General features: G+C 39.6%; 1 protein-coding gene across 2 annotated transcripts in view; it reads right to left on the bottom strand.

Annotated features, from left to right (window-relative positions):
- Positions 1-2,889: 2,889 nt before the first annotated feature.
- si:dkey-26i13.8 (kinesin-like protein KIF19) overlaps positions 2,890-14,660 on the bottom strand; it is a 107,730-nt gene continuing 95,959 nt past the window's right edge. The window contains exons 18-19 of one of the 2 annotated variants that reach the window (XM_052020910.1): positions 10,100-10,207; positions 2,890-3,289 (exon numbers count right to left, since the gene is read on the bottom strand). In XM_052020910.1, the coding sequence (XP_051876870.1) occupies positions 3,150-3,289; positions 10,100-10,207 (248 nt within the window). In that variant the 3' untranslated portion in view covers positions 2,890-3,149. The remainder of the gene's footprint in view (positions 3,290-10,099; positions 10,208-14,660) is intronic. The other variant, XM_052020911.1, reaches the window with a different exon arrangement.

Below are 14,660 nucleotides of genomic sequence, written 5' to 3'. Positions count from 1 at the left end.
GAAGAATAATTATCTAAGATGTGACTTATTTTTCTTCAGGTTACTTGGTACCTTAAGTCCTATTTGTTTAATTATTTGAAAGTGAGTAATGCCACCTCTGGTGACGTCAGGAAGTCCCAAAGCATGTACGAGCTAATAAAATTATTTTTGAAATGTAGTCGCTTTTGCAATAAAGGAACTGTGGAAGACAATTTTGGAGGAACTCAGCTCTGTAGAGGTATACTGTACTATACCCAGTATTGTTAGCTAACTTCCCTCCATTCTTCAGTCCAGATGAAGGATCTCAACCTGAAATGTCATTGTCTATTTCTCTCTAAAGATGCTGCCTGAACTGCTGAGTTCCTCCAGAAGTTTTTTTTTACTGTTTGTGGCAGCTTACTATCTGCAAACTAGCTATTATGTTTTCTACATTGCAGCACCCACAACACTTTAAAACAAATATTTCATTGGCACATTATTTCAAGGGCTTGGTAAGGCAGTCTGGTTGTAGTTGTAATAATGGGTTGAAAACAAGCAGCATGAATGAAATCATTCCAAATTGATGGATATTGTAGCTGGACGTGGAAAGAGAGTTTGTGTGTGCATCACCACCACAGTAGGTGCATCTACAAGGAGATGGGTGCACAGATTTTCCGCCAAAGCATTAGCAGAATATAGGTTCACTCTGTGATAACCCAACTGGCAGAAATGTCATATTCCCTGGGTCATATGTGAAGTGTTTTATCCTTTTGGGACCAAATCAAATCAAGTCAAAAAATGGCTCACCCATAAAATAAGACTTGGATTTTTATAGCACCTGTCCTGACCTCAGGACATCCCAAAGTACATATAAGCAGATAAATTTCTTTTTGAAACGTAGTCACTTTTGCAATAAAGGAAATAAGGTAGCCGATTTGGGAATGGCAAGGATCCACAAAATAAAAAGATCTAATGACCAGATAAACTGGATTTTAAAGTTATACTGATTAGGAATACATATTGGCTAAGAAATCAAGATGAACTCTGTTCTCCTCTTTGCACAAGGTTGCAAATTCTTTTGCTTCCAACTAAAAGTTTAATGACTCATCCAAAGCATTTTATGGATCATTTAGTAGAGTACGAGCAAAAACTTGGCAGTTGTTTCTGAGAGACATGATAAGATGCTACAGAGATCCAAGTTTTTTTTTCTTTATCACCTCTTTGGAAAAGCAAAGATACAGTATATCAATGTGTTTCTTACTGGCATTGCATGGAAGTGCTCTTTTTGGAATGATCTTTCTTAACATTCATTGGTGTTATAAAATAAAAACAGTTTGAAGAGATTATTCACTTTAGTGACAAAATCCTGAAATGAAATTTGGCTCATTTAAAAATAAATCACATTTTTTACAATGCTTTTTATTTACGAAACTGGTTACCATCCAGCAGTACCAGAGTGCAGGAAGTTATATGCCTGGAAATTGGAATTCCCTCTCTTCTCATGCACTTAACATATGCTGCAGATATCACTAATGCCCACTTGGATCTCCTGAAAATATTTGTTAACTTGGGTAAAAATGTTAGAAATAGCATTATGGCTATTTACCCTTAGAAACATGTGCTAAAACAGGACTTGCGCAGTTCCCATCAGGAGTTGCATGAAGATGTTATGATTATTGCGTAACTGGAGTGCTGGTTACTGGCAGGTGGTCAGACCTTAAAGAATTCTCCTCATGACTGCATGGACCAGCTAGAGAAAGGACTGTGATGGAGGTGAGGGAACACCCGAGAGTGGAGGGTACAATGCAAGGTACTGTAATGTCTACCAGATTCATCACCCTGTACCTCACGACATGTGTGGCCACCCACCATGCCCTACTCTACTCCCAAACCATGAGAGGCCCCACGCATTGTGAGGTACACGCTGATGATTCTGGTAGACATTGCAGTGGCTCGCATTGAGTTGCACAGCATAGAGATGCTGGGCTCATTGTGGGAACACAAAATGAAGCACATGCATTTGAATTTACCATTGGAAAATTGAGTCTGGTAGAGATTGTAGGTAAAATAGAGGTCACATCAAGGATGCTTTAATTCACATCTCTTTGTCGATCTGCAATGGGGTTTGCTACAAGTTCTCTTGTGACTCATAAACAAAGGTCATAGGTCCCATCTTTGAAACCAATACAGTTCAGCAATTGAAGAAATGGCCACAATGCACATGACAACATCATTAGCTGCACGACTGATGTTAGGAATCATGCATGGTAGGATCTGGGCCAATTTCCTGATGGGTGCTTAGCAACCTGGAAGTAATTGTTATGTGGAAAATGTACACAAAAGGACCCAATTTCGAGGCAATAAATCTTTAAATTTTGGTGGCATTTGTTTTATAATGGGCCCCTGCCATGCATTGGTTACATGTGCACAGTGTCTACACAGTTGTTATTTCAGTTATCATATTGTTATCTTACAACTCTCTATCATTAATGTAATTTACAACCCAGTATTATTTACATGTTATTTTGCATTGTCAATTGTATTGATCGGAGTACAACTCACATAATTGATTACTTCATGTGCAATATATATTAATTCTCACCATTTATTCATCTGATGCAAGCCACAACAGGAAATACCAAAACTTTTATAATGCAAAACAAAAAATGCACTCAGTAGTTTTATTCAGATCTTTAACTAATTGCAACTTGAAATATTAACAAGTTTACAATTTTTTGTGAGTAGTTACATGATACAATAATTGTAAATTCTAATAGCTGCCAATGGCATTTCTAACTCAAATGGCTACAAAGTTAATTCAGTTCTTCCTGCACCAAAGATCCATTCATTGGTCAATGGTTCTCAAAGGAATTGCTCTTTAAGCAGTTTGGAATTCACACTCTTTCCTTGTACAGTCCATCCACGCTTGCATCCTCTTTCATCTGTCCAGCTCACCCAACCTCAATAATACTACTTGAATTCATTTGCACGATGGATTGAAGAACGCAGAAATTAATTTATCAGTGTATTTTTTTAAATGGAAAAATGTATCAAATTAATTCCTTTGGAGTTCAGCATCAGGTCAGGCAATGTCACATTCCTGGCTTAAATTCATTTGAGGTTTGTCCTTAATCCTTGCATTTTATTTCGTATATCAGCCATAATATTGTTCAAGTGCTTCCTACTTGTGATCACTTGTTGTATCTGCTACCTCCTCTAATACGTGGGTCTGCATCTGTCATCCTGTGGGTTCTGAGAGGCAAATTACTTCCTTTTTTGAAGTTTCCAGGATGTGTTCGCAGTTGTTGTGTATTGGCAACATTATTTGGTCCTGTAATAGTAGTTGGAAAAGAAGAAGTCTGATTTATATCCCCTTGCTTTCTTCTGCATTATCACTTGTAAAGCTAAAACAATACCCCACCATTAGGTCCTTTTAGAAAAGAGCGTTATATTCTAGAGTTGAAACAGAGGCTTTTTAAAAAGAGTAAATACGCTTTTTCTCAGTTGGCTGAACAAATACGATACCATAATCTCAGCTTTTCTTAAGTATGAATGTCGCCGAACATGGTGTGCACTGAAAGGATATCAGAGACGAACAGAAAGCTTCCCTGCGTGAACTCGGAAGCAAGAAGATGATAGTTTTGCGATCAACAGGCCAATCATTTTTGGGGAATTATGAAAACACTTTATTAATTATTGGAGAGAAATAACCGATGTATGGAAATGCACAACTGTTGGTATTACTGCAGGTGCTTGTCATACACTCCTCCTAATATTTAGCTCCATTGACATCAATGAAACTGAATAACAGGCATGGAGCACAAGAAAAGCTCCCTGCTATAATATTACATTTATGCTACCACCCAAGATAAATTACAACCCTTTATAATTTTAAATTTTAGATGTTGATTGGCTGTGTCAAGTACTTGATAATTAGGAAATTTGCACGTCTCATATTCAATGTTTTTCTAAATGCAAACAATTCATTGAAAACAAGGCGGCAAATAACAGGATCCCACTCATTTACAATTGCTGTATTTAGTTAATTCTGCTTAACCCTGTATAATGCAGGATCTATTTATAAAGAGGTACTAAAGAAGCAAAAACATCTTAACATACCTATAAAACAATGGATACATAGCCACACATAAAGGGTAGATAACCAAAAACTAGGCAAGAAACATATTGAAGAAGAAAGAGACAAATAATAGCAAAGAGAGTTGGGATGGAATTCCTGAGCTTGAGCCTTAACAACTAAAGATATTGCTGCCAATGGAGGAAGAATAATGTAAAGCTAAACTCAGAGAAGCACAGATTCTTAAGGCTACAGAGCTGCAGATGATTGCAGAGAGGATCAAGCCATGGAGAGAATGGAAAATCAGCTTGAGAATTTTAAAATTGAGACATTGCTTAGCTGGAAACCATTTTAGGTCAGGAAATGCAAGGATGATGGGTGAATGGGACTTGATGCTAAGTTTAGATGTGAGATTGTTCAAAACTTTGTTGCCCGTCTTTACAGGCATTAAAATGAGGAAGGCAAGCCAGAAATACTTTAGAATAGTCAAATCTAGATGTAATGAGAGTACAGATAAATACTTCAGTAGCAGATGAGCTGAGGTAGGGGACAAGATGCACGCAGGTAAGCTAAATTTTCCCAGAGACTTAAGAAGGTTTACTAACAATCAGAAATTCTTTACTCTTCCCTCCATCCATTTCATAAGCTATTTTTAAAATGTTATATATCAAGAGGGTAAATGGGCAAAATGTGCCAACACTCCCCTTAGCTGGGTGCTTACGTAGATAGAGGATGAGTGCTCTTCTTTCAAAAAAGTGCTCTGCCTCAAGTCCATCATTACTTCAAGGTGTAGCAGAAAACTCATTCCATAGCAACACCACTTAACCTACATTTAAGTATATCAAGCCGCTGCATCACTCAATGATCTATTCTCTGACTCTGTTACATTTTCATATGTTGTATGGTGTCTCTTGTTTGCCAGATGTTTGGGATGTTATCTTAATAAAGATTTCTCATGGATTAAATAAATACCAGAAACTTTGTTAAAATAGCAATTCATTTTACTATATCAATGTACTGTTGAAAACTACTAAATGAGTAACTTTCTGAATAAAATTTCAATGAGATCAAGTAACAAAATAAAGCTGAAAGGAACTATTAACTAAGGATTGGGCATGCCAAGGGAGTAGGAGTAAAAGAAATAATAACACCTTTATTCCTTTTCTGGTGACACCTATCCCCCACTGGGCTCATTGCACCTTTAAGCTGGAATGCTGCTTAGAGTCAGGCAGAGGACCTCTTGGCATAGATACTGCTCCATGTACAGACAGCATGAGACACAGCTCTGGAAAGCAGAGCTGGCCCTAATAATTTGCTCTCATTGCTGCACTGATACAAACATCAGAACCTGAAGCCCCAGATGGGACAGGAAAAACATATTTATTTGTGGTGAGGTTTGAGTTCTGCTCAGAAAGCCTTGGCTCCAATACACTGGCCGCTGCACCAGCTTGGGAAAGCAATTACCAAATAAAACTGCTCAAATGTTAACATGTCAAGTGGAGAACTGGCAAGTTACTGTTAAAATAAACAAATCAAATCAGAACTTATGGATTTAAGACATTCGGGTCATGAATTCTGCTTTTGTTTCAGAAGGTGTGACATCCCCCAGTCACTAAGACGGAATAAATTATTTCTATTTAACCTGTGGTTACCCTCTGCTGCATTGATTCAAAGTCGATTAGAATTCAGGTAATAAAAATGAATAAGGTAACAGCCAAGACTCATCAATAACACTGAGCCATTCTTGGTCTTTCATTTTCTGCACCAGTTCCTTTGCTTTATGTTTAATATGATCAATATTTCACATTTAAATTTGCGGTAATCTAAACATTAATCTAACTTCTGGGGTCATAAAAGATTCATGGCTGTCAGTTGCCATTTGGCTGCTGTAAAGGTTATTCTGTGCCTGTGCCTCATGAAGATCTCATTAACTGAAGGAATGAAATTGCAGCACTCCTTCATATGGGAAGAAGTTTGAATGTGTGTGGCTTAGACAATATTTATGAGTAAATCCTGACAAAGGTCTGTAGGTACCATATTAAAAAAATCAAATTAAAATTCATTATTCAGTCAAATTAATGTGAGCAACCAGAAACAAATTAAAATGTGCTTTGCTTGGTATCTATTACCAGCAAGTCTGATAGCAACAGATTAAACCCAATGTAAAACAACATGGAGCCAACCATTCAGTCCTCAATTCACCAGAGCCCATGCATTCAATAGGTAATAAAGTACTGCTGTCCAGGGACCCACAATATTTTACCCCAAATGTCATCACTGAGTGATTTCTTGTGCATGCACTTTATGTAAGGACTTGAGCTTATAAGAAGTGTCAATTCCAATCCTTTTCTCTCATTAGCACACTTTAACCATGAATAATTGCTGGAATCCAATGGACCAGTACCAACAGGGCTAATTCACATCACGTTAAAAGCAGCTGATCCTTGAGTCCAACTAGTGATGGACATCATTGCACAGCTTGGGGAGCTCCAGAGACAGAAACAGAAATACAGATACAGGTAAACTGCTTCACAGTCACAACCAGAAACTCTATTTCACAGACACCAAGTGGGCACCCTGCTTTACACACATGGACCAAAACACCTTGAGAAAGGACTCAGCAAAGGCTGCGAAGAAGAACCAGTAGGAAGGTGTGGCTCAGGTTCTGTCACCTTGCCCCTGCAGAGGTTAATTTAGATGCAAGATCTGAACATTGGCAGGGTTTTGGCAAACTCATATTTGGAGCATTTTGTAGAGTTTTGGTCTTCTTACCTAAGGAAGGATATATTTGTCTTACAGAAGGTGGGATGAAGGTTTGTTATACTAATTCCAAGGCAGGATTGTCCCTTGAGGAGAAATTCAGCGAGATGGATCCATAGTCTCTGAAGGTTAGGGGAATGAGAGGTGATCATGTTAGGGGGTCTGACAGGATAGAGGTTGAGAGACACAATCTGGAACTAAAAGATGCAAGTCTCAGAATAAGCAGTGATCACTTAAGACTACAGGGGTTCCTGATCCTTTGAAATTCTCCACCTCACAGTGTGGTGGGTACTCAGTTAATGAATATATATAAGACTGAAATGAATAGATATTTAAGCACAGAGGGAATTAATGGATGGATGGACTTGGAGATTCTTGGCCCTGATTTTGTTGAATGGCAGAGGAGGTTCAAGAGCTACACAGTCTACTCCAGTCTTGAAAGATTTGGAGGCCAACTGCCAGGAAAGTCATTCTGATTTGAGCTTCCACCTCATTTTTCTTTGCACCACTGCTGAAGAACGAGTAGGTTGGGTCTTTTGCTCCAAAGTGGGAGAAGATGAACTAATAGACATCTCTAAAATTATGCAAGGACTTGATAGGTAGATGGAGAGATGATATTTCCATTGTGGTGTGTTCAAAGTTGGAAGTCATCAATGGAAGATAATTAAACAGGGAATTTGTGAGAAGCTTATTTATTCCTACGGTGCTACCACAGGGCACATTCAATAGCATGAAAACACTTAAAGAGAAGTTAGAAAAGGCCACGGGAAACCAAGCAGACAAATAAGCTAATAGGTTAAGATGAAGTGAATGGGAGATTTTTGTGGAGCAAAAATGGCAGCATTGACACCACACTGTTTATTTTCAGTTATCTAGACAACTGTTGACCTTGCTGCATTCAATTCTACCTTCACTGATACTGTAGTTCAACAATGCATTGAAATGTTTCGAAGGGATAAAATAAGCAAGTCAAAGAAGCAGCCTAATCCCTTAAGTACATTGATGGAAATTGAGCATGATGCACCCACATCATGTTTGAATTTTACAGGTCCCTTTGGAGTTGAAGCACCAGCATTAAATCTGATTTTTACTGCTTTCAGGAAAATCCCAACTATTATACATTCATTTCAAAACAGTCACCAATCCCAAATCCATTTCCTACATCATCAACTTTCTTATTGTCCCTTGGTTAAGACTGTACTTTACTAACAAAGGAGAGCTGGATTTATACTCTCTGATAGCACACTTTGGTAGTACGGCTGGCATCACATCGGACTGGTGCTTCTGCAGCCGTAGACGTGAAGCCAGGATGGTGTGTCCCTCTCTGATGCAAGGATTAGGAATGTCACAGAACAGTTGCAGAGCGTCATAAAGGGGAAGGGTAAATATTCAGAAGTCATTGTTCACAATTGTACCAATGACACACGTAAAATGATGGATGAGGTCCTGCAACTTGAATTTAGGAAGCAGATTAAAATGCAGAACCTGCTAAAGTTGTAATCTCTGGATTAATTCCAATGCCATGTTCCAGCAGGTACAGCAATAGGAAGATAGGTCAGATGAATATGTGGCTGAAGAGATGGTGTAGGAGGGAGGGCTTTAGATTTCTGAATCAATGGGACTGTTTCTGAGAAGGTGGGTCCTGTATAAGATGGACAGGTTGCACCTGAACCAGAACAGGTCCAACATCCTTGCGGGGAGGTTTGTTAGGCGCTGTGGAGGAGGGTTTAAAGTAACTGGGCAAGACAATGAGGCACAGAGTAGATGCACAGTTGTGGGGGTATGTACAGTCAAATACAGAAGAAAAACTTGGAAAACAAAGGTGGTATATGGCAATCTTAGAGAATTGAAAACAAGTGAATCTCTATAGGAGTATAGAATGTGTAGGGGGAGTACTTAAAAAAGTAATTAGGAGGGTGAAAAGGGAGCACAAAATAACATTGGGGGACTAGATTAAGGAAAATAGCAAAGTATGTTATAAGTTTATTAAGGGCAATATTATAACCAGGGTAAGAGTACAGCCTATTAGGGAGCAAACTGGCAACCCGAGTGTGGAGGTTGAGAAATAGATGAGATCTTAAATTAATGCTTTTCCTTTGTATTCACTATGGTACAGGACATGATAGATGGAGAATTCAGGGAGGGGCATGGTGAAATTGTAGATCAAATTACCATCGAAAATGAGTAGATATTAGATGTCTTAGTAGGCTTAAAGGTGGATAAATCTCCTAGGCTTGATTAGATATACCCTAGGCTGCTGTGGGAGGCAAGGGAGGAGATGGCTTAAGTTTTCACATCTCTGGCTAAAGAAGATGTGGCAGCAAATGTAGTACCTTTATCAAGAAGGGCAGCAGGGATAAGCCAGGTAATTACAAACTGGTGAGTCTAACATCAAGGTTTGGGAAATTGTTGGAAATGTTTCTAAGGGGACAGGACTAATCTGCAATTTGAAGAGGCAAAGGATTCACCAAAGATAGTCCACATGGCTTCATTAAGGACAGTACAGTTAATATAGATTAGTGGATGTCAGTAAAGCCTTTGACAAGGTCCTACATGGGAGATTGGTCCAAAAGAATCCTGGCCCATGGGATCCAGGGCAATTTAACAAATTGGATCTGAAATTGACAAGACACAGAGAGTGTTGATTGAGGGTTGCTCTTACAATTGGAATCCTGTGATTAGTAGTGCACCACAGGGATCAGAGCTGGGACTTTGTGGCTTATATATATGGATATGCATGTAGGAGCTATGATTTGTAAGTTCACAGATGATATGAAGATTGTTGGCATTGTGGACAGTGAGAAGGGTAGTCTTCAGCTACAGAATGATGGGCAGAGAAATGGCAGATACAATTTAATCCTGAGAAGTGTGAGGGGTCACATTTTGGAAGGACTAGTAAGGCTAGGAAATGCACAATGAATATTAGGACCTTAGGAACTACAAGAAACAGAAAGATCTTATTGTATATGATCCAAGAATCCCAAAAGATAACAACATAGGTAGATAAGATAATTGAGATGATGTACAGGATACTTGCTTTCATTAGCCAGGGCATAAAATACAAAAGCAGGGAGATTATGGCACATCTATATAAAACACTACATAACAACTATGTTACACCACCAATGTTGCAGAGGGGATTCACCAGGAGAGTGGAGGTTACAATCAGATCAGTCATGATCTTATTGAATGATGGAGCAGGTTTGATGGGCTGAGAGGCCTACTCCTACTCCCAATTCATATATTTCTATGTTCTGTGGATATATATTGTGCACCTGTTATTACATACAAACATGAATATCTAACCTCTGACTTGCTTCTGCAACAGTAGCCCCTTATTCCCTTCTGCATTTGTTTGGTGAATGGTACTTGGCATGGTATTACTCACTTCAATCTTCTGCAATTGGCTCTCACCTGCAAATCATCAAAGATTATTGTTAGGTTCTTTTCATTTTTTTCCATTGTATCTATGTTAGCATCTGTTTCTTTTTTAATTGTTTCAAAGGAAGAGCTGCTGATGGAAGATGTGGGCAAAGTTCTCAATGATTATTTTGAAACAGTCTTCACAAAACAGGGAGGTGATGCTGACATTGTATTTAAGTTGAATCAGTGCAAAATATCAAATATCAAAAGAGGGATTTTAAGGGATTTATCAATTCTGAAAAAGAAAATCACAAATGGAGCAAATGACATGTATCCCAGGCTGTTAAGAGAAGCATGTAAGGAAATTGCAGAGGTGCCAACTACAAGTTTTCAGTCCACACTGGCTGCAGGAGTGGTGCCAGATGATTGGAGGACTTTTGACATTGTACCAGTGTTTAAGAAGGGAGGAAGGGATAAACCGTGTAAATATAGGCCAGTTGGTTTAACTTGGTAGTGGGAGAGTTATGAGATTCCATCCTAAGGAGCAGAACAGCATTTAGAAAGGCACAGATTAAACAAGGACAGTCAGCATGAACTTGTCAAAGGAAGGTTGCGAGATTCAGTTGTTTAAGGAGAGAACAAGGAAGGTTGATGATGGCAGTGCATTTCATATAATCTACACAGAGTTTAGCAAGGCTTTCAACAAAATTCCAGAGAGTTGTTAGAAAAAAACTCATGGGATCAAAGGAAGAGTGGCAAATTAGATTCAAAACTGTCTCAATGGCTGGAAGCCATTGGCTAACAGGTTTTTTTTAAACTCTTACTTGTGGGGTTCCACAGGATTCGGTGTTCCGCCCCTTGGTTTTTTAAACACATGTATATTAATGATTCTAACCTAAATGAAGGGGACATGATAAAGAAGCTTGCAGGAGATCCACATATTGGCTGTGTGATTGATTGTGACAAGGAAAACTTTAAACAAATAGCAATTCATACACAGAAGGATGAGGGAATGCACTTGGGGAGGTTTAGCATGGCAAGAGAATATATAGTAAATGGCAGGATATTGAATGGTGTGGAGGAACAGTGGGATCTTGTGTTGCACATCTAAAGACCCTTAAGTGAAGCAGGACAAGTCAATAAACTGGGTAAAAAAGGCAGGTGAAATGCTTTCCATTTTTAGCTGAGGCATGGAAGATGAGAGCAGGAAGGTCATGATGGAACTGCATACAATGCCTGCAAGGACACAGTTCGAGTATTGCATACCGTTCTGGTCACCGAATTGCAAGAAAGACATAATTGCACTGGAGATGCTGCAGGGGAGGTTTACAAGAATGTTGCCAGGACTGGAACATTGTAGCTGTGAGGAAAGATTGAATAAGCTATGGGATTGAATAAACTATGGTTGTTTTCTTTGAAAAGGCTGAGTAGCGAATTATTCAGTTGTATAAAATTGAGGCCATAGATGGAGTAAATGTGAGGACCTTTCTCCCTCGGAAGAGGGTCAAGTACCAGGTAATTCAAAGTAATTACTAGAAGGATTAGAGAGAAGATGAGGAGACTTTTCCATGGGTCTTCTACCGGTGTTACAGTAGAGATAGCATCCAGTAGGACTATCTTCAGCCATGCTATCATGCTTGGATTGATCTCTCCATGGAGGTCTAAGATATGGTGACTCACCTTCCTTGCCACTGGATTATTCCAGACAGCAGCAGCAGATTTATGCCAAATCTCTGAATTATCTGCTTGCTGTGGTATCAGAGAAGTTCTCTATTTGTTGAAGAATGAATTCATTTGTTTTGATTTCTGTAATGTGCTGAGATTTGCCAGTGTTTTGGCTTCCTACGAATGAAGGTACTCATTGTCTGCCTTCAGGTTCCTATTAGAGCTCCCATAAACTGAACCTTGTAATCCAGAACAGTTTCCATTCCTTTAATGTACAATTGCCCGATAATCATGAGAAGAGTTTCTTGATGGTCAACCCCATGTTTCCTGGCAGCACCCACAAGTCCTTCATTCTGAGGGAGTTCACATTGGCAGATACTTTCAATGGTCACTGCTTCCCAGAAGAATGGATCCCAGGAGACAAGTGCTACTCTTTACTTCCCTGGGTTCTCACACCAATTCAGATTTCAATTCACTGGTATGAAGATAATAGTGGAAAACGATGAGATGCGATTGGCTGCATCAGTCTGAAGTGTCACAGAGTATGTGCCAATCGGGTGCATAGCCTTGTGGTGTACGGTTTGCTGCATAACCTACACAATTCGAAGACGCAGCCAGTGCCGGAGGAAGAGCAGCATGTTCTGGGCCCAATATGCAGGGTGTGAAGACCTGCTGGAGCAAGAGGAGCAGGAGGATGAGGAGGGCTATTGGAGCAGCCTCATCTCCCAGGTTAGCCAAGAAGTGGAGCAGTGTCTACACATGGTATAAGGGACTTCCTCACAGAGAAATATTTTTCACAAGGTCCCTGCTAAGTTATAGTCCCAAGTGTAAACTAAGTGACACACTTCACCACCCAGTGCTTAACACCAATAATTAAGCAAGAGGGCCCAGACGATGTATAACTTTTCATCATATCCTTTTGGGTAGGAATACACTGATTACAACACATTAATAAATTAATCCCTGATCCAATTACTTAAATGGCTTGCAATAACATCTCTGAATTTCATGATGCATGGCACCTTGCTTCAACAACTATGATTCTGCAGAAGTAGTTCTGTAGGTTTGAACATTGGTCAAGATCTTGAACCGTTTGGACCGCTTCTCAAGTTGATGCTGTCAGTCAGCATCATAACCAATGCAATTAAGAGTAATACATATCAAAATATATTGATCAGATTACCACGCAATAGGTAGGAAGCAGATTAACAGCTCACATTTCAAGTCAATGAAGTTCACATTCATTCAATGCTGAGAAATCCCTTATGGAACTCACACGTTAGATTCACTTTAAGCCATTGCACCAAATGATCATTTCAAAGTATATAAAGCAATAGAACAGATGAATTATCAGTGGTAAAAGCATAACGTTTCACTCAGCTTACGATGACTGCATGTGGTCAGTGTTGTGTCATGCTTTCTGCACAAGCAATCTCTTTAGACTAACTCTCTCTCACCAATTCCTGCTGCGTTCAAACTCAAGCATAAAGGATGGCTCCTAGGAAATGAGCAACATAGACCTGGCGTTTCATCTCATCATGACACCTCCCCATATTTTACGTGCTGTCCTAGAAGTTCCCTCTCAGAGATTGCCATTATAATAGCAGACCAACAAAGGGAGAAAAATCAGAAGACAGCAATCAATTTTGCATTGGCGGTTATATACAATCATTGTTAGGAATAACATGGCAGATATGGCATTGATGAAGTTATTTTATAATCATGTGTTCCATTGCATTAAAGCCTTTTCCCTTAATGGAAGAGAATCCCTCATTGTCCAATATATGACATGCATGAGGTGAGCAATGTGATCACTGCAGGAATACAGCAATACCAACTGTGACATCCCTACACATTCATGGGAAGGTTGGTGCCACTGCCTTGCAGTTCCTGAAACCCAGGTTGCATGCTCACCTTGGGTCATGTCTCTGTGAAGTTAGCACATTCGCCCTGTGGCAGTATGGGTTTCCTTCATGTGTTGTCACATACCAAAAACACGCTGCTTAGTAGGTTAATTGGCCATTGTAAGTTACCTCTGGTAATTGGGTGGTAGGATAAATAAGGATGAGGAGGTGGTAAGTTAATGAGGATGGGAAAAGAAAAATGGCATTAATGTAGATGGGTGCTTAATGGTTGGTGCAGACATGATGGGCCAAATGTTTCTGTACTGTCTGACTCGGTGATGTTATGTGCCAAAAATTAGTATGCAATTGTTATTGACATTGTTAAAATTGTTTGTAACAAAGCAAATGGAAATACATAAGGAGAAAACTGTTACATTTGTCTCCCAAGTTACACACCCTAGAAGATAACAATCTCGTAGCTGGGTTTTCATCTCCCAACTCTATATCTCAGCGTCTCCTCCTGGGGCTGATATCAGACTGCTGGAAGGATGCTCCCTTTCACTTTACATCTGTAGATGTGTCCTTATGACTCATGAAAAGCTTTTCCTTTGATAGACTGTCGTCAGACATATATACGCGGCCAACTGAAGGCACAGTTTGGTTGTTGGTTATGGTAAATGGGGCAGCCTGATGCCTGAGTGGCTGTGGAGGGAGATGAACTGCTTCCTCAGGAAATCACCAATATCCTGAACCTGCACTCCAGATGACCCCCGAAAAGACTGGGTAGATGACGTTGCAATGACTGTTACATCAAGCCACCAGACCAGGAACAGACCGAGCTCACGGACCCCAATTCAAAGGTGTCTTTTTCTTGCTGCCTTCACTCTTCTCCCCAAAGTAAACTCTCTGCGCTCTCTGAATAGGACACTACTCTTGATGAAGTTGGGTGGGGAGCATATCTCTGCTCCTGCCATAGTGACTGGTGTCTCTCCCCA

This window comes from Pristis pectinata, chromosome 8 (assembly GCF_009764475.1).
Source record: "Pristis pectinata isolate sPriPec2 chromosome 8, sPriPec2.1.pri, whole genome shotgun sequence".
Classification (NCBI taxonomy): domain Eukaryota; kingdom Metazoa; phylum Chordata; class Chondrichthyes; order Rhinopristiformes; family Pristidae; genus Pristis; species Pristis pectinata.
This window is presented reverse-complemented; position numbering and strand designations above follow the sequence as displayed.